Here is a 26453-nt window from a genome sequence, read left to right as displayed (position 1 = left end):
TTTATTTCTAGATTAAATTTTTGTCATGTCCTGCTCTCTGGTCTTCCCAAAAAGTCTGTTTCCAGCTTAGAGTTTTTCAGGAACCCAGCAGCAGGAGTTCTGATGAGGACCAGAGGGCCAGACCACATTACACTGGTTTTAAAATGGCTGCATTGGCTCCCCATATGTTTCAATGTTGATTTTAAGTTTTTATTTAGTCATTTATAAATGTCTTAATGGTCTTGGGCCTTCTTATTTATCTGACCTCCTTTTAAGATATGAGTCCTGATGGACCCTGAGGTCCTCTGGTAGCGGCCTCTTACTGGTTCCTACAGAGAGAACCAAAACCTACAGCGAGGCCTCTTTTCATCACGACGCTCCCCGTCTGTGGAACAAACTGCCAGAGAAAATCAGGGCAGCTTTTTTCAGTGTTTTAGTCACCAAAGTTTATTAATTTATGTTTAGTAATTGTTTTTCATTGGTCCTAGTCTTGATTGATCTTGATAAACTTTGATAATTCCAGTGGTTTCCACATGGGAGACTCTGCACTGGGGGCGATGCCCACTCAGTCTGCAGGGTTGTTGCCATGGTAACGGCTTCTGACTGGGCGGCCACTACATTGCAGGCTTTTGGCAGTGGTGTGGATGGGGGCCCACCCCGAGTCATAATTGTTCCAATGGCAACGCCCTCTGTGGACATGGGTGGGTGGTCCCAGGAGAGAAAGGATCCCCAGCTGTGTGCCGAGCCAGATGTTCATTTATTTCTTTATTTATTATCTGTTGGTGAAAGAGACAGGAGATATTCTTCTAGAGTTGTGTTATGCATCACAGACATGCGTTTGTGTGTGTGTGTGTGTGTGTGTGTGTGTGTGTGTGTGTGTGTGTGTGTGTCCATATACTGCATTTGTAATCTTTGTTGTTTTAACAGAAGTAAAGCACATTGTGCTGCTCCAGGTATGAAAGGTGCTGTATAAATACATTTGATTTGATATGAATGGAAACTGTTGTGTTAAAACGTCCTAAATGTGACAGAAATTTAACACAAATATTTTGTTCAATTCCTTCTCTTCAGACTGACTGGACGTTCCCTCTCAGATGGAGGATGTTCAGCTCTGTCCTCAGTTCTCAGCTCCCAGTCCTCCAGACTGAAGGAACTGGACCTGAGCATCCAGGACTCAGGAATGAAGAAGCTGTGTGATGGTCTGCAGAGTCCACATTGTAACCTGGAACGTCTCAGGTCAGTTTCTCTGCTGCTCTCATGGTTTTCTATGTTTCAGCTTCAAACTTTCTCTCTGTGATGCAACAATCTGGAACATTTTCTGAACTACTTTGAAATATTGTGATGAAATTTGTCCAGAGTAACACATCATGCAACATGAAAGAAACATTTGTTTTATTTAGGACTTACAGCGTTGCTTCTCAAACCTTTTAGTGTGTAATACCTGAGAAAATATCCAGGTCTCTAAGTACCATCATGACCAACCTGAACATGCAGTACTGAAGGCTTACCCTGTTAGCTATGTACACTTCACAAAGGAAGCATGTTTACTCCTAAAATGAGGATTATTTATTGATAATCGTTGCCAGCCACACAGTACAAAACGGCAGCATTATAGCAGGCACTTAAACTCATCCTAACAAGGTGTGTGTACCAGCCTTTTTTAATTTAATTAAAGGCCGTGGGAGCGTAAACGGCATGTTTTCATGCACACTTCCAACAAAAGGCTTCATTAAAATAGAAATGATTTATTTTCCATTCATCAAAAACAAAAGAAAGTGAAACTAAACTTATAGAAACTAAAAGTTACCAAACAGATTCTGTGTTTGATTTAATTAAATATAAGTTAATGAAAGTAATTGAAAATGGTCAAAAACCAAAACCTACCTAACGACAAGAAAGCCGACATTGTCTGCCAAATCCCTCCATAAAACAGCGACCCGCTCCCCAGACATGACAGATGTCTAACAAAGCATCCAGTCACCAGGTGAAATGTCCACATTATCCATAACTCATTCCATAATTCATTACTGGGTAACTTAACACATAATACAGTTAATAAATGAAGTTAAATAATAACTAAGTTGTTCACTTTGGGCGTCATTGGGAAATATTTCCAGAACTGCTGTCTGAGGGAGGCGAGGTGTACAGTGATGCCGTTCCTGACACACCTTGGATTAACATGTCTCTTTGGTGACATTATTTTCAGTCTTTTCTAAGGGTACCATCATTTTATCCCCATGAGTTTATTTTTTATACAAATCTGTTGAAGCCTGGTTGAAAAGCAATGTCTGACTTTCATTGGATTCATTTTATAGATTTTTTATTATTACTTTTGTCAGATTCACATTATTTCTGTGACCATGGTGAGTTTTTCTGTTGTTGACTGAAGGGAACCAATAATGTTGTTCATGTCTGTAATTCAATACTTACTGTGTATCATAATCATATTTATTAGCTACAGTGTTAGACATCACCCAACAGCTCCTCATAGTCTCCCTCTGTACCTGGATAGTACCTCATAGTACCTGACATTACATGCATAGTACCTGACAGTACCTGATAGCACAAAGATAGTTCCTGATAGTACATGGATAGTACCTGGCCATACAAAGACAGTACATGCATAGTGCCTGATAGTACCTAATAATACCTGAAAGTACCTGGAGGTACCTGATAGTACGTGCATAGTACCTTGGTAGTACATAGACAGTACCTGAGGTCCAGACCTCGCTGTCCTCAGTGGTATCTACACAGCCATGACAGCCAACCAGCTCTCTTTTCCCTCTTCATCATTCCAGCTCTACAGCCTCTGTAGAGATGCTAAATAAACATCAAAACATCTCTCAACCAACCAGTTTCAGTGTTCAGCTTCAATGCAGAGTGAAATAAAGAAACTAACAGCTAAAAGAAGCCAGATAAAAGTTAAAGGTACAGGAAGCGACAGCAGCAGGATGCACACAGGTTGGTCCATGTACATTTACTGTGTGGAAAACTTTCTCCATGGTTTTCCTCTTTCTCTCCAGGCTGAGTGTGTGTGGTCTCTCAGAGAGAAGCTGTGAAGATCTGTCCTCACTTCTCAGCTCCCAGTCCTCCAGTCTGACAGAACTGGACCTGAGTAACAACAACCTGCAGGATTCAGGAGTGAAGAAGTTGTCTGGTGGACTGAAGAGTCCAAACTGCAAACTGGAAACTCTCAGGTCAGGATTCATCACACTGAGTGTTTACAGGAGTTTTTATTCATGACTAACATGATACCTGCAGAAGCTGTTGTTGTTATTATGTGAAGCTTTCTGTGTGCTTCTGTTACACCTGTAATGACCACGGCTTAGGAATAATGTCGCAATGCTCTTTGTGCTGTTACCATGGAAACGTAATGCGCCGTTGTCAGTGTGATGGGCGGCGCCATCATCTGCTCAGCTCTCTCCGTCTCTCCCCCCTGTAGGCGAAGCATCGCCCCAACGGTGCCGTCAGGTCGGGTGGGGGGGTGGGGGGTGGGGGGGGGTTGGGGAGCAGCTGCACTCAAACTATGAACCGTGTTTACCAAAGCAGGACTCCAAAGTTTTATTGATGTATCAGAGAACTGATTCAGACTGGGTATAAAGTGCATTCAATGTCCCCTGTAAGAGTTGAAACGGCAGAAATCTATTTCAGCATCATCAGTCGGATAAAACTAACCTGTCTCACCATGGTCTGGAACCAGCTCACGTTCACTATTAGTGGGTGAACAATCCAACGCTTGGTGAATTCTGCTTCAAAATCCAGATATAAGATGTAAAAAAGCCAGTAGCAAAAATCCCATTTTTATATATATATATATATATATATATATATATATATATATATATATATATATATATATATATATATATATATATATATATATATATATATATATATATATATATATATATATATATATATATATATATATATATATATATATATATATATATATATATATCCTGCTCCTTCACAGCTTTCCTCTCCTCCTGTTTTCTTTCTTTTCTTCTCCTGCTCCTCTCCTCCTCTTCATCTTCACGACCCTAACACCTTGTAACTTGAACTATTTTTGGTTATTGCTTTTCCTCCTCTTCCTCTTTTCTTGCTCCTCTCCTCCAGTCTTTTCATTTTTATTCCATTTCGTTTATCCAGTCCACTGGATTTACTGGGAAGTTCTGTGAAAAGACCGTTCCAGTAAACCAGTTTACTGGATTTAGTGGGAAGTTCTGTGAAAAGACCATTCCAGTAAACCAGTCCACTGGATTTACTGGGAAGTCCTGTGAAAAGACCATTCCAGTAAACCAGTTTACTGGATTTACTGGGAAGTCCTGTGAAAAGACCATTCCAGTAAACCAGTTTACTGGAGATGAATAATGGAGGGAAACAAAATGAAAGTAAATATCTACTATTTACTTACAAATAAACGGCTGGACTTTCCTGGTCAGACTGTTTTTAAAGCTTTCACCAGTCAGTCAAGCTCACCAAACATGACAACCTGCACATAATAAAACACTCATAATGTCAACATCATCCATCGTTCAGACGTGTAGGCTGCTGAGCTTTGCCTTGTTTGTAAGGGAGTAAGTCAGAGAGGAACCAAACCTGGGTAAATACTTGGTTTATAATAATAATTATAATAATAATAATGATGTTCCAACTATCCAAGACTACATCCGTAGCCTACTTACCAGGAGAGGGGCGTGTCACGTAGTCGTATTGTCTGGAGTTTCTCCTGTCTTTACGTCTATGAAATGATGTGACCAGAAACAGATTTACCTGGTCACGGCTCCTAAACGTGCTCCAACCGGCAGTAAGCAGCAGGAATCCAGCAGACATGTATTGTCAGTTCTGTGTCTGGATGGAACATTGTTTTGCACTTCCTGGCCACCGTATTGTTTCTGTATTTCTGTTTTATTAGTTTTGATTAAAATGAATTTATGGACCAGTTTAACACATTTAAAAAACAGTCAAACATGAATATCTCTATAAAGCAGGTAAAGCAGTCTGCAGTTAAACCTGCTGGTTGAACCAGGAAGTCTTTGAGTCGACGTTCAACGTTAGTTCTCATTCAATCTTCTCACATGTGTCATTTTCCTCTGGAACTTTCTCGCCAGGCTGAGTGTGTGTGGTCTCTCAGAGAGAAGCTGTGAAGATCTGTCCTCAGTTCTCAGCTCCCAGTCCTCCAGTCTGACAGAACTGGACCTGAGTAACAACAACCTGCAGGATTCAGGAGTGAAGAAGTTGTCTGGTGGACTGAAGAGTTCAAACTGCAAACTGGAAACTCTCAGGTCAGGATTCATCACACTGGGTGTTTAAAGGAGTTTTTATTCATGACTTACATGATACCTGCAGAAGCTGTTTGGATGAATATCTACGGTGGCCTTGAAGTGTCATTGCAGTACAAAAACCACAACACTCCACAATTAGCAGCAACACAAAGGGAACAATGTGAGACGGGTCCAGTTCTTCATTCAGCTTTACTTTCACTGCAAGTCTCTCTAGGTTTTTGTGTTTTCTGTTCAATTCAATTCAATTAAACTTTATTTATATAGCGTAAAAAAAAAAAAAAACAAAACCTAATGAAGGCCAATTCATAACAGCCTATATAAGGAAACCAACAGATTGAGTTGGAGGCTCCACCTCAATCTCCCATCCTGAGCAAGCACACTGGCGACAGTGGGAAGGAAAAAACTCCCTTTTAACAGGAAGGAAACCTCCGGCAGAACCCGGCTCAAGGACAGGCAGCCATCTGCCTCTGCTGTGTGGGGGGAAGAGGACAGAAAGACAACAGACAACAGGAACTGCTACTCCCGGCCAAGGAGACCTGCTGAGACAGGAGACATACATGTTAATGATGCAACACTGTTATTGGGGGGGGGGATAGATAGAGAGAGATAAAGAGAAAGAAGCTCAGTGTATCAGGAAATGTCCCTCAGCAGTCTAAACCTATAGCAGCATAACTAAGGGATGCTAACCATCCCTAGCTATAGGACTTATCAAAAAGATAAGTCTTCAGCCTAGTCTTAAAGGTGGGGAGGGTGTCTGCTTCCCTAACACTAACTGGGAGCTTATTCCATAAGAGAGGGGCCTGATAACCAAAGGCTCTGCCTCCTGCTCGGCTCTTTGAGACTCTAAGAACCACAAGTAAGCCTGCAGTCTGCGAATGAAGTACTCCGCTTGGTATAGGAGAAGTATGTCTGAGTATCATCTGCATAACAATGAAAGTTTATTCCATGTTGTCTCATAATTTTGCCTAAAGGGAGCATATATAGTGTGAAGAGCACTGGTCCAAGTACAGAACCTTGAGGAACTCCATGACTTACTGTAGTTTGTGAGGAGGACTTGTCATTTCCATGAACAAACTGAAGTCTATCAGATAAATATGACTTAAACCAGCTTAACGCTGTACCTGTAATTCCAACCACCTGTTCTAGTCTTTGTAACAGAATGTTATGATCGACTGTATCAAATGCAGCACTAAGATCAAGCAAGATAAGTACGGACACAAGTCCTTTGTCTGAGGCCATAAGAAGGTCATTAGTAACTTTCACCAATGCTGTCTCAGTGCTATGATGAGCTCTAAATCCTGACTGGAACTCTTGGAACTGGAAATTATTTCTGCTCAGGTGGGCATGTAGCTGAGCTGAAACTATTTTCTCCAGAATTTTGGACATCAACGGGAGGTTAGATATAGGTCTATAATTTGCTATCACCTGTGGATCCAGAGATTGCTTTTTAAGTAAAGGCTTGATTACAGCAGTTTTAAATGATTGTGGTACATATCCTGTCACTAAAGACATATTGATAAGATTTAATAGAGTTGTATCAACTAAAGGGAAAATGTCCTTAAAGAGGCTCGTTGGGAGAGGGTCTAAGATACAGGTGGATGGTCTAGATGAAGCTATTATTTTAGTTAATTCATGTTTTCTGCAGCCTGTCAGGATGTCTGATCACAGAGGAAGGCTGTGCTTCTCTGGCCTCGGCTCTGACCTCTAACCCATCCCATCTGAAACATCTGGACCTGAGCTACAACCATCCAGGAGAGTCAGGAGTGAAGCTGCTGATGGCTGCACTGAAGGATCCACACAGACTCAGGTATGGAGAGGCTGCTGCAGCCACACCATGTCTGATAGAGGAGGAAGATCTGTACATGTTTCTCTGTCCTTCACTCAGTCTGTCTGTCGGCTTCATGATGGACATGAGTGTCAGATGATGTCTGTTTTTATGGGAGCCATTTAACTGCAATTTAGAAAAAATACAACAATAACACATAAAAATACAATGCAGATAAACTGTTAGAGACATTTGACAAATGATGAAAAGGGTCTATTGTGGGTCAAACATGGGGCTCAGGACCTTGTAGGGACAAGACATTACTCAGAATGGTCCTTGCAGTGTGAAATATTTCTGGGTTGGGGGCAACAGTCCATCATTTAGTCTGCAAGCAGGTTTTAATGTTTGAACAACAACCTTGCAAACATGAAGCTGAGTCTCCGATGGAAAACCTTTGCTCAGGTGTAGCAGCGCTCCACCTTAACTATTAGTTCCATCCAGTTAATAGATGTTGTGGGCAGAGTCCCGGCTGTTCTTACTGCATCAGTGTTTCCTGGAACGACTGAGGTTCCACCTGCATGTGTTTATTACATTACATGTGACGGCTATCAGTCACACACTAATGTAGAATACAAAATCTTACTTTGTCAGAAAACTTACTTCAAAGTAATCCCACCTGCCCTGTTTCCACCAGTCTGCAGACTGGAACAGGAATATGCTGCACAATACTCTGCCATCTTCTTGTTTGGCTGCTAGCTAGGAATGCTATCAGATTAGCTTCCGGTCCAATATGGCGGCTGCATTTCTCCCTCTCCAATAGCTAATACAGCATCTACAATATATTATGTCTATGCTGCTCACAACACCGGCGCCTTTTAAAGATGTCCTCTGCACTGATACGCCACCACGTCCTCCAAAGCCAAGATGCTTTCATTAGCTGGACAGCGTCAGTGGAGACGGTTACAGGACAAAGTGTAAAATGTGTCAGCGAGTGTTTGCATGGCGCATGGTGGGCTGTCTGATGTCACACATCATGCATCAGGAAGGCAACGCTGCAGACACGTAAGAACACAGAAGTGACCCGGTTCTGACTGATCCAGTGTGGGACATGATGTCCTTTTAGCAGAAGATGTCAGAACATGGTGGAGCTGCTGCAGGAGACTGTTGTGCTTTGATTGTTTACCATGTTGAGTTTTTACAGTTGATTAAATGATCATTTATTTAATATACAGTAGTATTCACCCATCTAAATATTATATATGTCCATTTTAACTATAAGTCAGACTCATGGATTAACAGTTAATAAATAAATGCTGTTCAGAGAAAACTTTTCTATTTTTAATAGAACTTTCATTTTAATAGTTTAATTAAGTTCTCAGATTGTTTGGATTCTAGTTTAAAAGTTCATTGTTGCTCCCTCCACACAAGCAGACCTGCTCTAGTTGCTGCTGCTGCTAGGGATGCACCGATACCAGTACCAGTATTGGTATTGGTGCATCCCTCAATACCAAACGTGTGTACTCGTACCTGGTATTAATAAAAGTGTGCCGATACCACAACCGATACTGGTATCTGTATCGGTACCAGTATCAAGCTAGCACAGATGTGTTTGATGACATGTTCCAGACGTGTTTTAAAAGAAATAAATGCCTTCAATGTTAAAATGTGACATTTTTTGTTCCACTGAAACAGTGATCCTCACTATTAATTCAACAATAAACTCAATAAACAAAGACAAGAGGAGAACCGCCACACCCCCCCAGACAAACAGCGTTCCCACGCTACGTATCCTGCTATGTTGCCAAATCAGTAACATTCAGCTTTTTAGCAAGGAATGGTTATCCTAAATGTTGCACGGAGTAATGGCATTCTTATGCAACAGTATCTGGTGAAAATACAATAATGCCTCCAGAATGTGGGCGTTTCTTTTTCATTATATATACGGAGCTACCGACGGAGCAGCTCTTTGGTGGAGTTCGCTGCAGCTGAAATCAGCCAGAACTGGCAACTCTGACAGGGTCAGTTAGGGCCGTTAGGACAGCAAAGTTTCTGCAAGCAGCTGCAGCTCTTGTTTGTGGAGAGAACTGCAGCGTTGAGGATCATTATGACTTGTTTAGATGCATTTTCAGAAAGCCAGAGGCTGCTTCACGAGTCAGTGAGCCGCATGCGATGAGGAACACGGCACTAAAAGCTGGATCTTTGTTTCAAAACCACACATTTATAGTTGTATTTAGGTAAAATATGCCAAATCAGAATAAAACTTGTTGAAACTGTGAGATCTATAATGTTATTATATTTGTACTGGTGAGGTAACTTCAGAAAGGATGGGTCATTTATTACAAGCTAATGAAATCTTACACAGTTATAACAGCAGTAATAACCATAGTCACAATAATGTTGACATAAACACATCTGGTATCGGTAAATATTCAAAGTTCAGATATCGGTATCGGATCGGAACTCCCAAAAAGTGGATCAGTGCATCCCTAGCTGCTGCCAAATGCTCCATCATGCAGCTTCTCAGTAACCAGCTTCACTGATTCTGCAGTTTTTTCTTCTATATTTCCCTGTTATATATTAAATATGGAAGCATGTTATTACGGCTTTATGGAGCCTAATTAACAGCACTTTATAGACACAACATAAAAGCCAGCACTGCTGTGGGAGGGGGGCCGTGGTGGTCATGGCCCCGAGGAGCTGTGGTGGCCGTCCCTTATGTTCACTTCTGAAAGTTGGCAACGCTCGTAGATGTGAAGAGAGACGTTAAAACTGTGTCACTGACCAGTCTACTGGTGCACCGGGGTGTGGACTGGCCCCCGCTGGGTGGTCAGCTGTGGGTCCCAGTCCTCTGTGGGCGCTGTGTGGGCCCCCTAACTGTGGGATTGGGAGGTTTAGGGGCCTGTGTCCTGTCCACCCTGGGTGCCTGGTACCCGGCAGGGTCTACATCTGCCGGTCTCGGCCCCCTGGGGCTTGTGCCCACTGACTGTGGGGGGGCTCTGGCCGGGGCCTCCCTCTGCCCCCTCGTGGCCGGGCGCCGGGCTGACTTCAGGGTGGGGGGCTGGGGTCTGTGGTCGGGGTGGCTACCGTTGGGTCTCAGGGTCCTCCTGGCCTGCCTCTGACCTTTGTGCAGGCGGGGTCACATTGGCATGATGACTCTTGTGCGAACACGTTTCACTCCGTGTGTTCTGCATGTGACACAGTCACTGAGTCGTCCTGCAGGTTTACTCACTAACACACATTTTCCCTTCATTTACTTCTGTGTGTGTTTCTGCTTTTAGTTGAAATCCATTTTTCCACTTTGTTCATCTCTGGTGCTCCTTCAGTTGCTGACTTTGTCTTCCTGGGGGGGCCATGAGATGCCCTTTATGTCTCTGTACAGGTGCAGCAGATGGTCTAGAAGCTGTGATTGGATTGCAGTGTTTCCTTCCTGGTGTATTTCTGTCTCCTCTTTGTCTTCTGTTTACTTTCCTTTCTGTTCTCTTTCTATCCTTGTTCTGTCTTCTTCTCCGCTCAGGTCCAGCTGTACCATGGAAACTCAGTAAAACCAACATTTATTCTACATAAACTAATAAAATAAAAACTTAAATGATGAAGGGGATCTTTATATCTATGAAGCTCCTCTTTGCTCAGCAGAACACAGCAGCCAGACCATCATTCTGCTGCTTTCATGCTGGACAAGTTAAAAAAAACTGTCAGTGAATGAGGCCGTCAGAAAAATGAACTTCTGAACGTGACTTTTTCTTTTCTTTTTTATAAAATCTATAGAATGAAAAGCTTTATCTGCATGACAAGCTCCTGCTTCTCACCGACAGAAAGATCCATCAAAGCTTGATCAGTTCCTAAATGTGTGATCTGGTTTTTCTGCTCTTCTTTCCAGAATTAGTGAGTTTTTTCTCCAACCTTTCTTCCATCAGTCGGCCTCTGCTGCAGCCTCAGTCCATCATGCTGCTTTTTATTTCCACAGCCTGTATTGTTGCCTGTTGGACACATTTCACTTCAGATTCCTTCTTCTAAAGTATTTCCATCATGTTTCTGTCACTACTTTATCCTCTTAACCTGTTTGCAGGTTTATTCCTGTCAGCTAACTGATCTTTCCATCAATGTGTGCCATTATTTCAGAGCCTGCATATGAGCTCCCGTCTCGTTCACACCAGACCCTCTTCACCCCCGTTCAGTCAGTTTCTTCTCTATACATGTGCTCCCAGAAATGACAAGCTGTCACTCATTTATTTAACCTTTATTTGAACTGGTTAGTCACTGAGGTTTCCCTCATTTACAGGGACGACGAGTTTACAGCAACACATCATAAACACAGAACAATAAAATCAGAACAAATCCAGATGACTTCACAAAGATAAATATAAATAAAAGTTTGAAATCAATGACGTGGTTGTATAAAACTAATAAAAATACTTCACAACAACAAGACCATGATGAATTTAAAAAGTCAGACATGAAACATTTAAAATCAGTAAAAGATGGGATGATCTCCAGTCCCAGAGATTACTGAAGTGTTCCATGTATCTGGAGCGTTAAAAGAGAAGGCCCAACTCAAACAAACGGGACTTTAAAGAGGTCAGGCTACTGGAACGACTGGGATCAAACCCACAGCTCCTCTCTGGTAGGGATGAAATGTATGGAGGCAGTTTTCCAGTCAGAGCCTTAAAAATAAAAAATAGCAGTGTTTCCTGCATCTGTCACTGAGAGAGGAGCAGCCAGCCTTCTGATAGAAGAGGCAGTGGTGGGTGTCATAGCTCTCCCCGGTAAGAAATCTGAGAGCAGAGAGGTAGATGGAGTCCAGAGGTTTGAGGGTTGTTGCTGCTGCATGTCTATAGATGATGTCGCCGTAATCCAACCCTGATAAAAAGACAGGCAACTGTTTTCTTCCTGCCAGTTAGGGATAGGTATGATTTGTTCCCATACAGGAAGCCGTAGAGTGTCGTAGAGCGGAGACAAGAGCATTGACATGGTACCTAAAGGTTCATTTTTCATCTCTCCAGAGGCCGACATACTTCTATTCAGTGACTCGCTGAATGCGAGAGCCATCCCTGCTAGATAAAAATGTGTTGCTGCCGTCCATGTTTCTGGAACGGGAAAATAACATCAATTTAGTCTTTTTGTCATTTAAAACCAGCTTTAAGCTGATAAGAGCCTCCTGAAGAATATTAAAAGAAAGCTGGAGTTTCTCTGTGGCCATGGAGTCAGCAGTACAATACAGGATAGTGTCATCTGCATATCTACGGGCATGACAGTCACTAAGAGAAGGAATTATATTGTTAATATGTCACAAGTTGTGACTTCCAGTTGATCCCCGGGCCACACCAACAGACACACGAATGACAGTGGAATTTAAAAACAAAGGAGTTTATTCACTCTCTTACTTAAAGCTAAAACATGAATTTAAAAAGGATAAAAGAAATAAAATAGTCCAACCCAATAAATGGAGGGGATAGGGCACCCGGTCCTTATGAGTCCCTTGTAAGCCCCTGTCCACAATCCTCCTAGAAGGCGAACCAGCATCTTGTGAATGTGTGTGGCGGCGTGCGACGGCGCTAAGTCCTTCCTCCTTCTGCATCAAGCGGAGGATCTCTTTGCTCTGCGGTGTCCGCGTTGCTTGGCCCCGCTGTGCCAAGAGTCTGAAGTCCTGCCAAGAGAAACCCGGAGTGAGATAATCGGCAACTGTTTGTCTCTTTTCTTAACGCATCCACACTATGTCCTAAGGGTTTGGTTCGTCCCTTTACTTATCTTGAAGCAGGCGTTTCCGTTTCTCCATTGCCGGTTGTCCGCGCTCCAAGGGATCTCTTTCCGCTGATTGGTCTCACCTGTTGCTGAATCAGTCCTTTTTATTGTCCACCAATCCACCATAATTGGGAAAGGGGAAACGTAACAGGGCGGAGCTGCACTCCAATTTTTCATAATCCATGGCCAAAAAGTCCATAAAAACAAACACATAAACCACAGAAAAACATGCATTAAAAACACAAAGATAAAAACATGCGTTGGTCACAAACATCTAAAATACAAAGGCAGCTCCTATCGGCCCGAGACAGAAACGGTGAAAAGGTCCCGATACAGACCCTGGTGGTACACCTTTAGTTACAGGTACGATGTCAGAACTTAAAATTAGTAGTGTGACAAAGAAGCCTTGTGACACACCCTGCAGACCGACACCAAACACACACACACACACACCTGTACCTAGCTGACGGTGGTCCTGAGGACCATCACGCCACCAGAGACACACCCACGGTACCGGTTAGCAGCCGCATTCCCGACGTTCCACCTACTGTTAGCAGATCATTAGGGGAGCACACCCAGTTGTCTCCTTACTAATACTGGGAATAAGCTGCTGGACAGTTACTTACCGTGCATCTCCAGGCCTGCTGGTAGTTTGTGAAAACCGAGGCAACGCTCGGGCCGCGTTTAAGACGTCAACCTGTCGCAATGCGGCAGTGACGTCACCGTCACGTGATGCACTGAAACGCCGTATCACATGAATAATCCTGTTTATTTTGACCTGTGTTATGATGATTCTACTGATGTTGGGAATGTTTAAATGTGTTTCCTTTGTGGAATGTTTTGGTATGCATATTTGTTATGGAGAACAAACGGTGTTTCAGAAAAAGCCTACTATCTGTGGTAACTGGGAAGCTTCCTGTTAGGGGAGGAGCTTGATGTTTATAAGGAGCTCATTTCTGAGCTGGCAGGGTGGCGAGTAGGTTGGAATGTGTATTGTGAAGCTGGCATCTAGAGAACTATTGGTGAGATCTTGTACATATTGTAAATATTGTACATACTGGGACGGGACACTGTATATATTGCTGCACTTTGGAGGAGTTAGGGCTGGAAGATGAATCAGATTTTAATCTCAGTGACGATCTGGGTTTCCAACGATGATAAAAATAAAAGGGTGTGATTTCTTTCCTCTCTGCAGTTTCCTCTCCTGCTGTCTTCAGCTGCTAATCGAGCGTCTCTGGCGTTGCAGCGCTGTGCTGTAAACTCCTCCCACAGCCGCTTTGCTTTCATTCAGACACTGTTGCCAACTTGGAGACTTTCTCTCTAAATCTGGAGACTTTCAAACCCCCTTGGTGACTTTTTTGTTCAAAGCGACAAATCTAGCGACTTTTACTGGAGTTATTGGAGACTTTTCTGGTGTTTTGGCGACTGACTTGAAGGCTCATATTGTTCTGCAGTTACTGTAAGGAAGGAGCAGCGGGAGCCTCTCCCCGTCCTAAAGCACCCGGCGGCCAGTCTCCCAGTCGCCTCCGGCTGCAGGTGCAATGTAGAATAATGGCAGTAGGTTGTGGAAGTTCACTACAACATAGTTTATATTTATCTATTGCGTTTACATCAGTATTTGCACTTTGTCAAGACAAAGCTTCATGTTGTTTGTTTTCTAAAAGATGTGGAATCCTAAAGACATTGTTTAAAAGCCTGTTTAATGTTAAATAAATTCATCTTGTTAAAGATAATGGAGAATTGTGTTAAATAATCCAGATCTCAGTTTCAGTCCAAATAATTGTGATGATTATTTTGACCATAATGGAGCAGCCCTAGGAGGAGTTGTAAATAAAGCACCTCAACGGAGCGATGACTGCACCATCATCCTTGTTAAGAGCACAGAACCGCGTGACAACCAGACTTTACACATTGACGCCTCGATGATAAGTAGTCAGAGAACCAATCACAGCCACTCGTATGGAAACCTAGATTGCGTAATCTATTCAGCAGAATATTGTGATCAACTGCAGATCCGGAGTGGGACTCATTTTCAGCCCTGGAGTTTTATGCCTCAGACCAGCCCACTATGACCTTTTAAAACCAACCAATGATAACCTTACATGTTAAGTCTACACTTGCACACTGCTCTGCAACCCCTTTTAATCCAGTCTAGTTTTCTAAAATATCTCCAATTTAGTGCAAGTAAGGATTGTTTCATAATTCAGATTTATTTCAACTCAGATGTTGTTGAACATCTCCAACACATCTTTTAGAACAAAATCAGAATCTACATTCTGTTCAATAAATGTTCATAGATGTCCAAACCTTAAAGATAAAGTCATACATAAAATATTAAACATTAAATAGAAGATAATAGAAAGAGTTTTACTTTCTAATAACACTATAAACTCTTTTTTCACTGTAAGTAAACAGTTTCATCACAACTTCACAAAAATAAAAAGCAGAGTTAAAGGGGAAATCTCCAACTCTATTCTTTACATCAGAATTTCCTTTTCTGAATATTAAATATCAAGCAAATTAGTGTCCATGGAGATCTAATCCTTATGAATAAAGAATAAAAACTGCTCTGTTCTCTGCAGGTTTGTTATTAACAGTCTAATGATGCTTGGTGATAAACAAATGATAAATAAATAAATAGGAAAACCAGCGGCCCTTGCTGCCCAAACATAAGTCCGGCCCACCAGGAATTATCCCGGTCCTCCCGATCAGACACACACAATGCTTTTGATAAGTCAACAAATAAAGCAGCACAATAGTTTGTTCTGATCTAAAGCTGTGATTCTATCAGTAGTGATGAAGGTGATGGCTGAAGCAGTGCTGTGGTTGGGTCTAAATGAGAGACATGTCATGTCCATGTTAGCATGCTCTGACCCCCCTCCTCCTTTCAGGGTGGAGCCTGCTGGAGAAGCATGGTTGAGACCAGCACTGAGGAAGTGTAAGTGTGTTTTTCACTGGATTCATCACATTCAACCATCTTCACACCGTCCCATCACTCATTCATCAGTCACATCAAAGTGTCAATAGATCAATAAGTGCAGCTGGATTGTGTTTGTTCTCTCCATCAGATTCCTGTCCACTCACCATCGACGTCAACACAGTGAGCAGAAACCTCAAACTGTCTGACAACAACAGGAAGGTGACGTGTGTGGAGGAGTTTCAGTCATATCCTGATCATCCAGACAGATTTATTTATCCTCAGCTGCTGTGTGAAAATGTTCTGACTGGTCGCTGCTACTGGGAGGTGGAGTGGAGAGGAGTCGTTTATATAGCAGTGAGTTACAGAGAAATCAGCAGGAGGTCTGGGTTTGGATGTAATGATCAGTCCTGGAGTCTGAGATGCTCTGATGATGAAGGCTACTCTGTCTGGCACAATAACAGAGAAACACCCATCTCCTCCTCCTCCTCCTCCTCCTCCTCCTCCTCTGTCTCTAACAGAGTAGCAGTGTATGTGGACTGTCCTGCTGGCTCTCTGTCCTTCTACAGAGTCTCCTCTGACTCCCTGATCCACCTCCACACCTTCATCACCACATTCACTCATCCTCTCTATGCTGGGTTTAGAGTCTGGCCCTGGTCTGGTTCCTGGTCTGGTTCCAGGTCTGGTTCCTGGTCTGGTTCCAGGTCTGGTTCCTGGTCTGGTTCCTGGGTGTCTCTGTGTGGAGGGTAAAGACTCTGCTGGCAGCAGAGAAGCTGATGAACAGATGCTTCAGGCTGTACATGTCTGTCTCTTTCACTCAGAAACATCTTTTCAGATTCAGTTTGTGTGTGAAACTCTTCTAAATGATTCTTGGAAACTTCTTCCTCTTCAGTCCTTTAAAGATGGAAGCTGAGCTTCTTCCAGGATCCACATGTTGTTTTTCTGTCTGTTTCCAGTCAAAGCTTCACACTGAGTATCAGGATGTTGTGTTCAGCTCATGTCGGCTGCAGTTACATGTTGAATTAAAGATGCATTATTGATTTGTGTCACATTCTCCAAATGTTTCCTTTTATCTCAATAAAAACTCTCACAATCATTTCAGTCTTTATTTCTTCTATTTTGCTCTTAATATCAGAAAGTGAAATGATTTCAGAGCATTTCATTCTAATGTTTGATGCTTCCTGGAATTACTTTCACTTTCATTTCTTCCTTTTTCTCAAATTCTACCTAAAGAAAGAAAAGAAAGGTTAGACGTCGTCATTAGCTTGGAAGTCAAACAAGTCAAAGTCCGTCCCACTTCTGGGACGTCCGTCTGTCCAGTTAGGACCTAACACTGATTGTGGATCAGTTCCACCTGATCAAACTGATCCACAATCTATGAAAGTATGAAACTACAAGTGTTGTGTTGTCAGTAAAAGCAGAAAGATCCAGCTGAAGATCTTAAGTCTTACTATTCCAGTACACATACTTAGTGGCCGATCACACGCACTTATCAATACTTTCCAGATGAAATCAGCAAACTGCCAGAAACATTCAAAGGGCTTTTATTGATTGAAAAGTGTCTTGTTTTAATGAGAAGGACAGGAGAGCGTCCGCTTGTCTGATGGCTGTGTTTAATGTTGTAGAAAAGGTGATCCAGACGCGACACGCTGGTTAGAACACACCGCTGCTGCAGAACACTGCTGCTGACGTTTTGTCATGTCTCAGTAAAGTGTGGGAGGAATTCCCAACAACATGACACAGCTGAGAGTTGAATGTGGACAAGAAGACAAAACAAAGGCCAACATTTCTAGCATCACTGACACAGACGCTACAAGCTGAGGAGCCTCCTCTCTGCTGACGTCTCTTTGTATTTCCAGCAGAAAAACATCCACAAGAGGAAAAGACTGGAAAGCCTTCTGAGAGGCTCGTCTCCTCCAGCTGATAGAAACAATCATAGTGAGCATCTGAAAAGAATCACTTTAGTGTACAAAGCATTGATGGGCCACCAGCTCTCATGTGAACGTGGAGTTGGGCTTTTCCAGCGTTTCCCTGCACGTCATTGGGGAGAGGCGTCCCGCCATGTGGCCTGTTTCTCTGGAACTTTGGCTGAAACTTTTAGCGCATATTTTCCAGGAATACGGCTTCTGGCCGCTGTGGCTTGGCATGTGGACGCTTCCCACTGAGACATTTTCCACAGGTGTGACAGGAAGAAGGCCTCTCACCTGTGTGGCTTCTCATATCAACAGTCAGATGACTTGTAGAAGAAAGCCGTTTTCCACAGGTAGTGCAGCTAAAAGGCTTTTTACCTGCATGGACTCTGCTGGGACAAGTCACTTTGCTACGCTGAGCCAAACTTTCACCACATATTCTGCATGAATATGTCTTCTGGCTTCTGCTGTGGGCCCACATGTTCTGTTCTGTGGAACGTTTAGCAGAGATTTTACAGGGAAACGCCGTCTCACCTGTGTGGATTCTTCTGTCTCATCATTTTAGATCTTCTAAAAACTTTTCCACCATCGTCACAGTTCACAAACTGTTCAGCCACGTCAGTCTGACATGGACTCTCTGTCATTCCAGAGTTTTCCACAGTCCTGCTGTGACTTCCATCACGCTCACTGTGGTTCCTGTCAATGTTCCAGTCCTGTCCTGTTCATCCAGATTCATTCATTACAAAGCCTGTTTCCAAGATTATTTTACGATTTAATTTGATTAAAATTCATTTAAGTGAAAAAAATGTTGTTTTTGGGACAAAATTTGTTCTGCCTTTAAAATGTAATTAATTGAGATTAATTAACTACAAAGTCTGCATTTAATTGGACTATTTTTCTAATCAAGTCCCACCCCTATAAAAATATTTAAACTTTTGGTTAAATGTGTTCATAAGTTTACACCTGAAGTTTTCCAGTTTTTTCCATTTCTTTGATTTTTTTTTATATTTATATTAAAAAATTGTGTTTTTGATAATAATGAAACATATAAAGTGTCGTGTTTATAACAATCTGCTGCTTGTGAGTTTTTCAGGTGAAATTTTTTTTCGCATTTTGTTCCAGATTCTGTTTTCTGTAATAAATAAAATAAACTCTTTTTTCTTCGATACAAATGAAGCTGAATCCTAAAGACTCAGGAAAGAAACATGTTTCAATTTATTTTACATAAATAAAAATAAAATGAAAAATACTTAATGTTTAAATATTTAGTAATATTTGATGACGTTACCGTCAGCTGCAGCGTTGATCTGGGACAGAACTGGACATGGTCCCTGCAGACCTGCAGGACCCGCTACCAGTCTGAGACTCCAGTGCTGGACTGTTGGATCCGGTCTGAGTCCCAGGAGCAGAAGGTGGACATAGAAAACCCGTCCAGGGGCCTCATTTATCAAACTGTGCGGAGCAACGCTGTCTACAGGTGGCGTACGTACGGAAAACAGGAAATGCGGCGCAAAAAAACTTCCCTTTACGAAGCAGTGTGCACCACATTCCACACCCGTTTCCCTTCATAAATCAGGATCAACACTAAATCTGGAGCAGGTGAGGAAGTGCATTTCTCTGCCCTCATGATGACTATAAAAGGTCAGTTAAACGCCTCAGATGAATATTCAGTATCTCATTTCCATGGTGGCTCAGCAGGGCAAAAGAACAAAAAATAGAAACTTCATGGAGTATGAGGTAGAGGTCATCATCAAAAACATTGAAAAACGTAAAAAGGTGTTATTTGACGGACATGGGACAGGCATCACCAATGCCAGAAAGGCAGAGAGATGGCAGCAGGTGGCCGATGCAGTAAATGCCGTCTCCTCAGAAGGCCGGACGGTCCCGGAGATAAAAAAAAAAGTGGTCCGACATCAAAGAGAAGGCAAAGAAGTGCATTGCTCTCCACAAACATAGTGTGTGCACCACAGGTGGAGGAAGGGAAATACCGCAGCTCACTCCCACAGCTGAGAAGCTGGCAGGGCTAATCGGAGAGTCCCTACTGAGTGGAGTGGTGTCTGAGGCAGAGGGGGACCCAGAAGCACACGTGCAACAGGCTCCGGATGATGCTGGTCATTTCAAATTATAAAATGAACATGTACAGACAACTTTTATATGAATGCCACCAGTTTATTTAGTGTCAATGCATTTCCACTATAGTTCCTGGGTGTTCAGCTAGAGCAGTAGTACCACAGCTGTGGTTGGAGATGGGGACGCCCCTGACGTCACGGCACCTCATGCGCCCCCTCGTAGCAGCCGTGTCCTCACAGAAGAAGTCCTGCAGGTGCAGAGGGACTCAATCAGTGCCATAAAACAGGTGGCTACGGAGTTGAAAGAAAAATAAAGTCTGCCTTGAAAGACATAGGCACTGCACTAAAGAAACTTGTAAATAAATGAAAATTCTTTACCTCTTATGTCATAAGCATTGCATCACTTCCAGACGCTGTTGTACATCTGCAGCATTTGGTTCAAACACAAGGGGATGGGGTTCGAGGTCGGGGACAATAGTAGGGTCTGGTGTTGGCAGGGGAACGTTTGCATTTAGTGCCATGTTACGCAGCACAGCACATGCCCGCGCAATTTTTGACACATTTGCAGGTGAGTAGCACAAGCTGCCTCCTGATGCATCGATGGACCTCCACCTCCACTTTAGCAGCCTGATGGCCCGCTCCACAAGAGAGTGTGTCTGGTTGTGGCGCATGTTACATGCTTTACTTCATAAACCGGACTGTTTTCCCCTTTTTGGGAGACAACTATATGTATCTGTTTTTCCCAATGTGAGCGCAGTTTTCCAGGTCCTCCGCGCTCTGACATATTCCTTACAAGAACTCTATCACCTGGTAAAAGGACAGCACTTTGTCTTTTTTCACTTAGTACATTTTCCCTCTCGCTGTAGTCTTTTTGATGGTTTTGGATGCAATTTCATATGCCTCTTGCATTTGTTGTTGCCATTTCTGAGCATATTCCTGATGTGAGATGTACCCTTCCTTGTCATTTAATCCAAATATCAGATCAATTGGAAGTCTGGGATTTCTTCCAAATAGCAGATAAAAAGGAGAGTAACCTGTTGCTTCGCTGATGGTGCTGTTGTAAGCATGTACAACTTTATTTACATAGTCACTCCAGTTCTCCTTTTTCTCCTCATCTAGGGTCCGCAGCATAGATAACAAGGTGCGATTAAATCTTTCTGCTGGGCTCCCCTGTGGATGGTAGGGAGTTGTCTTTGACTTTGCAACACCTGTGTATTCTTGCAGTTGTCTGAATAGCTGATTCTCAAATTCTTTGCCTTGATTGTGGTGTATTTTAGAAGGGAATCTGAATTTTAAGGCAAAATCATTAAAGATTTTATCAGCTGCTGTTTTGCCTGATTTGTTACGAGTCGGGTAGGCTTGAGCAAACTTAGTGAAGTTATCTAAGATCACTAAAATATATTCATACCCTCCCCTGCTCCTTTCAAGATGGAGGTAGTCTATTGAGACCATTTCGAATGGCGCAGTTGCATGTACATGACACATAGGTGCTCTGCTATGTACTGCAGGTTTCTTTTGAACGTTGCATTTGCAAACCTGGGTTATGAAAAACTCTACATCTGTTTGCATTCTAGGCCAATAAAACCTCTGCTTAGCTAGATGTAGAACCCTGTCTACCCCCAAATGACCCATCTCAGAATGGAGGTACTTATAAACCAAATCCTTGTACTGCTCTGGAAGCACAATTTGGGAACATGTTGCTGTTTTACACTTTAATAAACCCTCTTGAGAGACATGGAGTCTTTTCCATTCATGTGACAGCTGCTTAACTTTTTCTGTTCTTATGTTACTGTCTCTCCTGTTTGGTTTTCCTCCCAACTTTTTCATTTGGAGAATATGGGATATTGCAGGGTCTTGCAACTGTGCCTGCAGTAAGTCCTGCTGAGTAACTTTAATGTCCAGATGACTATCCGCTGTCATCTCTTGAACATATGGGCTGCAGGAAATAGCTGAGATCCCGTCCACATCGCATTGATTGTGGGTTTCAGTTGCACTGAAAATGGCACCCAGCACTTCAGGAAGATACTTCTCTGTGCACTCAGACATGTAAGACTCCATACTCACAGGTGTCCGGGACAAGAAATCAGCATCTGCGTTGCTTTTTCCTGGATGGTACTTCAGCGTAATGTTGAAATCAGCTAACTCGGAGACCCAGCGATGGCCAGTTGCATTCAATTTAGCTGTGCTTTAGGACATAAGTGACAGGGTTATTATCACTGTACACAGTTACAGATGGAGCATAAAACAAATAGTGTCTAAACCTATCTGCAACAGCCCACTTGAGCGCTAGAAACTCCAGTTTTCCTGAATGCAGTCTGTAGTTTTTTTCTGCTGGTGTCAATGTCCGTGAGCCATATCCAATGACTCTGAGTTTGCCCTCCTGTCTCTGATACAAGACTGCTCCGAGTCCCTCCTCTGAAGCGTCTACATGTAAAATAAATGGATCCTCAAATCTCGGGTAAGCCATTACTGGTGGGTTGGTCAACACATCAACTAGACGATTCAGGGCGTTCTGGTGGATTTCAGTCCACACTATTTTCTGATTTGTGAGGGACTGTCTCACCTTAGCTGAGTGGTAGTTGGTCTTTGAGTCCAAGTCTGGGGCTGCACCTGCTGACAGTAGATCATATAAACATTTTGCATGGCGAGAGAAATCTTGCACGTAACTTCTATAGTACCCCAGAAATCCCAGAAGTTTACGCAGCTCTCTGATATTAGTAGGAGGGGTTGTTTTTAATGCCAATTTGTCATCCATCTTGTAACCTTCAGCTGAAATCACTTTCCCAATGTAGCGCACCTCACTTTTAAAAAGGTCACATTTGTCTGGTCTCAGTTTAATGCCCCAGGCTTGCTGACGTTTTAGTACAGACCTCACATCCTCAACATGTTGTGCAAATGTCTTGCTATAAACTAAAACATCATCCAAGTATGGGATACATATTTTGTCCCTCAAACCTTCTAAGCTCTCCTCCATGCTCCGCTGAAAAGCTGAGGGGGTGTTTGTGAGTCCAAATGGAATTCTGTTCCATTCATACAGCCCCCATGGAGTTGTAAAGGCTGTGTATTTCTTGGAGTCCTCACTCACACTACCTTGATGGTAAGCTTTTCCTTGGTCCAACACACTGAACCATGCGTTTCCACCCAACCCATCAAGTATCTCCTGAATGCGTGGTATGGGGTGTCTATCTGGAATTGTCTTTTTATTTAGTCCCCTGTAGTCGATACAGAGTCTTAGACTGCCGTCTTTTTTCCTCACGCAAACTTCTGGAGACGCATACGGAGAGACGGATTTGCGGATGAAGCCCTTGTTCAGCAAGTCCTGGATGTGAGATTTTACCTCATCATACAACGGTCGGGGTATGGCATTATATGTTTTTGCCACTGGCACATTGTCAGTTAGTTTAATGTCCATTTTGAGGTTTTTAATATGCCCTACTTCGTCTTTGTCTCTGGCAAAAACACAAGATTCCTCTCTGAGCATTCTTTTAACCAGTGTTTGTTGTTCACTTGTCAGGTGGTCAACATTAACAGGTGGATCCCACAATTTGTCCAGGGGCTCATTCTGGGACTTTGCAGAGGTGGAGTTGGGCGTGGCCAATGAACTTTCAACTGTTACAGAGTTAACTTGTTGCTCCTCTGTAAGCAATGGAAAACAGTTTGTTATTCTCTGTATGCTACCAATCACGGTTCTACTAGGCACAGTTATATCATGGTGAGTGGTATTCCTGGCATAGATTTTCACTTTGCGGGACGAAGGTGGATTATCGATCAGTTGACAGGATATTTTGTGCCCCTCCTCCAGAGAAAGGTTCTCATCGGGTTCAAACAGCATTTCAGTGACCCCTTTAAGATCCGTGTTCACAGGACAGCTGATGCATTGTGTTTGACCTCCTGGAACTGCAACAGAAGTGCGTCCCGTCTTTACTGCATACGTTGCATTTTCATCTGTAACTTCCTGGATTAAGCTCAACAGTGTTTCTGCCTTTCTTGTGCCTAGTTTTAGTGAGTTTCTGAGCAAGGCTAGTCTTTCACTGGGCTGAACCCGGTCCTCCCTCTCTTTCATTATCTCTTCAATGGCATTAAACCCTATTATAGGTCTCTGTACAATGTCTCTACTCACTAATACTGGGACTAAAATATTATTTGATCCTGTGGATTTAGCCTTTGGGCCACACAGACTAAGATTAACCTCCACCCATCCATCAAAAGGAATTTGTGAGCCATTTGCAGCTCTCAAGTCCAGGAGTTGAGTCTCGCTTAACAGATCACTGATAGGAAGGATTTTTGCATCAGGTAAGTTTTGGGACATCCATGCTTCACTCATTATAGTCACTTGTGCTCCTGTATCCCACAGAGCTTGAGTTTTAACATTGTTCATTTTGCACCAGACAAGACACTTCTTACCAATCAGTTGTGCAACCTTCATGTGTCTGGTGTGGGTGTTACATGAATTAGTTGATGGGTCTTTTTGTTTAATGTTCATGTTTGACTGTATGGGGGAAAGATTAACAGTAAGTTTATTTGTCTCCTTTTGAAGCATGTCTGCATTCCTGGTCATGGATTTTGGGATCAGTTTAGGACTTGGGTCACTATGGGACTGCAGCTCTCTGGTTGTGGCACGTCCCTCAGTCACAACCTCCGCCAGTTTCCCGACGGCTTCTACTCTTTTGCCATCCTGCACCCTTTTGCCCAATGTGTTTCACTACCACACTTATAACAATGCTGACAATCAGTTTTGTCCTGTTGGCATGCTGCACATTGTCTCTTTGGTCTCTGGAAGCTATTTGCACGTGCTTTACTTTGGCTTTCATCAGAAGTCATTTTATCACGGTGGACACTTTGCAACAGGGAAGCTACTTGGCCTGTAAGTTCTCTTATTGCTGTATTATTCTCCTCTATTTTTTGTAAACAAGGGGTTTTCTTTAGTTGCCTTGTTTGGTTTTTCTGAGACTTGGGTGACTTGGGGGTTGTTTTCAACCCCTCCCTGCTCTACAGAGTTCAGACCTGCCTTGTACAAGGCCTTATTTGTGGTCTTTATCTTTTGAGCTCTCTCACTTTCATTATATTGAGCAATCTGCATCTTTTGTAGCAGCAGCTCATCACTGTTGTTCTCATCCTGTAAATACATCCACATCTCTGCTCTAATATTGGCGTTCGCCAAGCCTGTCATGATGGACTGAAAACACTGGCTCTGGACTAGCTCTTTGTTATATTTCAGGCCAGATTGTGCACGACCAGATGCACACAGGACTTTTTGACGCAGATCAAGCACTCGAATGAGGAAGTCAAGTGGTGTCTCACTAGGTCCTTGCACTGCTTTAGTCAGTTGATGATAAAGCATAGTTGCATCTTTCTCCACATAATGTGCTCTTAATATTTGTCTGAGGGTCATCAGAGTGAGATCTGGTTTACCTTCTAGATAGCTCCTTAGCTTCAGACCAGGACTCACAGATTGTATTACTGCTTCCACAATTTCCATTTCCGGATAGCCTTTCTTTAAACCGCTCACAATCTGATGTTCCAAGCTGCTGAAACTCAGGGTGTCTTTAGAAGTCAACTCACCAACATGTCCCTTTATTCTGAATTCTTTTCTGAATTCTGAAGGAATAGCACAGTATTGGTTGGTTAAGAATTCACTTTCTCCAACTCGAACCTCCTCGTTTTGAAGAGTTTCCTGGAGCGTCTGGTGCTCCAGCGATGACAAAGATGCTTTGCGGTCTTTCTGCTCTCCCCCGCATGAGAACACCGCTGACCGCGTCACCTCTGCCGCTTTCGCCGCTGCCGCCTCCTCCCCGGTGGATGAAGAGAAAGGCGCCGCTGCTCCCGCGACTTCACCCGCCGACCGGCCCTGCAGCAGATCCTCGAGCTTGTCATTCAGCTCCAAAAGAACCGACACCCCTTCGTCCTCTCTTTCCAATAGTTCTTGCCGTTCACAAAACTTTATGACGTATTTAACGAGTGCACGACGAGTTTTGCTTTTAATGTCGTCATCTCCCGAAAGTCTGCAGAACTCACAAACATCGTGCAGTTCTTCCACTGACAGTTCAAACAGCTTCTTTTCAATTTCCAGAAGCAAATCCTCTCGGTGCTCCGACATCTCGTCGTTCGCTGATCTGTTCCAAGCTCTCCTGAAAATCACAGAAACGGTTCGGTGTCGTGCTCGGAATTAGCTCTATGCTACTTGCTTAGCTCTACACACACCGGTTGTTGCTTGTATTTCCAGTCTCTTCGTTGGTGATCTCGGTGGAACCTCCAAATTGTTACACCACTCAGACAAACGGCTCTGGGTGTATATATATAGTTCTTTATTCTTCACCGAACGAAGATTAAACATTTGACACGCTGTTAGATGCGACAGCACCGGGAGCATGCTTCAATCACCATTTTGTTCCACAGCGCACACACACGCTTCTCTTCTTCTTCTTCGGTAATTATCACAGAACTGCTTGCCCTGCCCCCTAGCGGTAACATTGGTGAATCACATCACTAAGAAAGCAGATTACTGAGTGCAACAGAAATAATTCTTATAAGGTGCTACACGCACATTGTAAATGTTTTCCTCTGCACTCTGAGGGTTGGGAAATGGAGTGAGCAGCCATCATTTCAGGGGATATCCACTGTCACCTGCAAAGTTGGAGAATGTTAGATACTGCAGTAGTGTGCGGTAGTTATAACATGAATCCTTACCGATCAGCCAGCCATCCTGCACAGCTCCAATCTCAGGTCTGCATCCTACACTGCTGTTTCTTAGAATGAAAGAGTCATGGGTGGACCCAGGCCGACGGG

At 43.1% G+C, this 26453-nt stretch overlaps 1 protein-coding gene across 1 annotated transcript in view; it reads left to right on the top strand.

Moving 5' to 3' along the window:
* LOC306765675 (uncharacterized protein) overlaps window positions 1-19726 on the top strand; it is a gene marked incomplete at both ends in the record, with an annotated part of 33294 nt that extends 13568 nt beyond the window's left edge. Inside the window, 8 exons of the mRNA XM_079253159.1 lie at window positions 1051-1215; window positions 3003-3176; window positions 5094-5267; window positions 6913-7074; window positions 15663-15709; window positions 15840-16333; window positions 19297-19471; window positions 19569-19726. Of these exons, the coding sequence (XP_079109285.1) occupies window positions 1051-1215; window positions 3003-3176; window positions 5094-5267; window positions 6913-7074; window positions 15663-15709; window positions 15840-16333; window positions 19297-19471; window positions 19569-19726 (1549 nt within the window). The remainder of the gene's footprint in view (window positions 1-1050; window positions 1216-3002; window positions 3177-5093; window positions 5268-6912; window positions 7075-15662; window positions 15710-15839; window positions 16334-19296; window positions 19472-19568) is intronic.
* Between the last annotated feature and the right edge of the window lie 6727 nt (window positions 19727-26453).

The sequence above is a fragment of the Telmatherina bonti genome (genome assembly GCF_933228915.1).
Source record: "Telmatherina bonti genome assembly, chromosome: 14".
In the NCBI taxonomy this organism is placed as follows: domain Eukaryota; kingdom Metazoa; phylum Chordata; class Actinopteri; order Atheriniformes; family Telmatherinidae; genus Telmatherina; species Telmatherina bonti.
The sequence above is the reverse complement of the archived record's forward strand: the minus strand, read 5'-3'. Positions and strand labels throughout refer to the sequence as shown.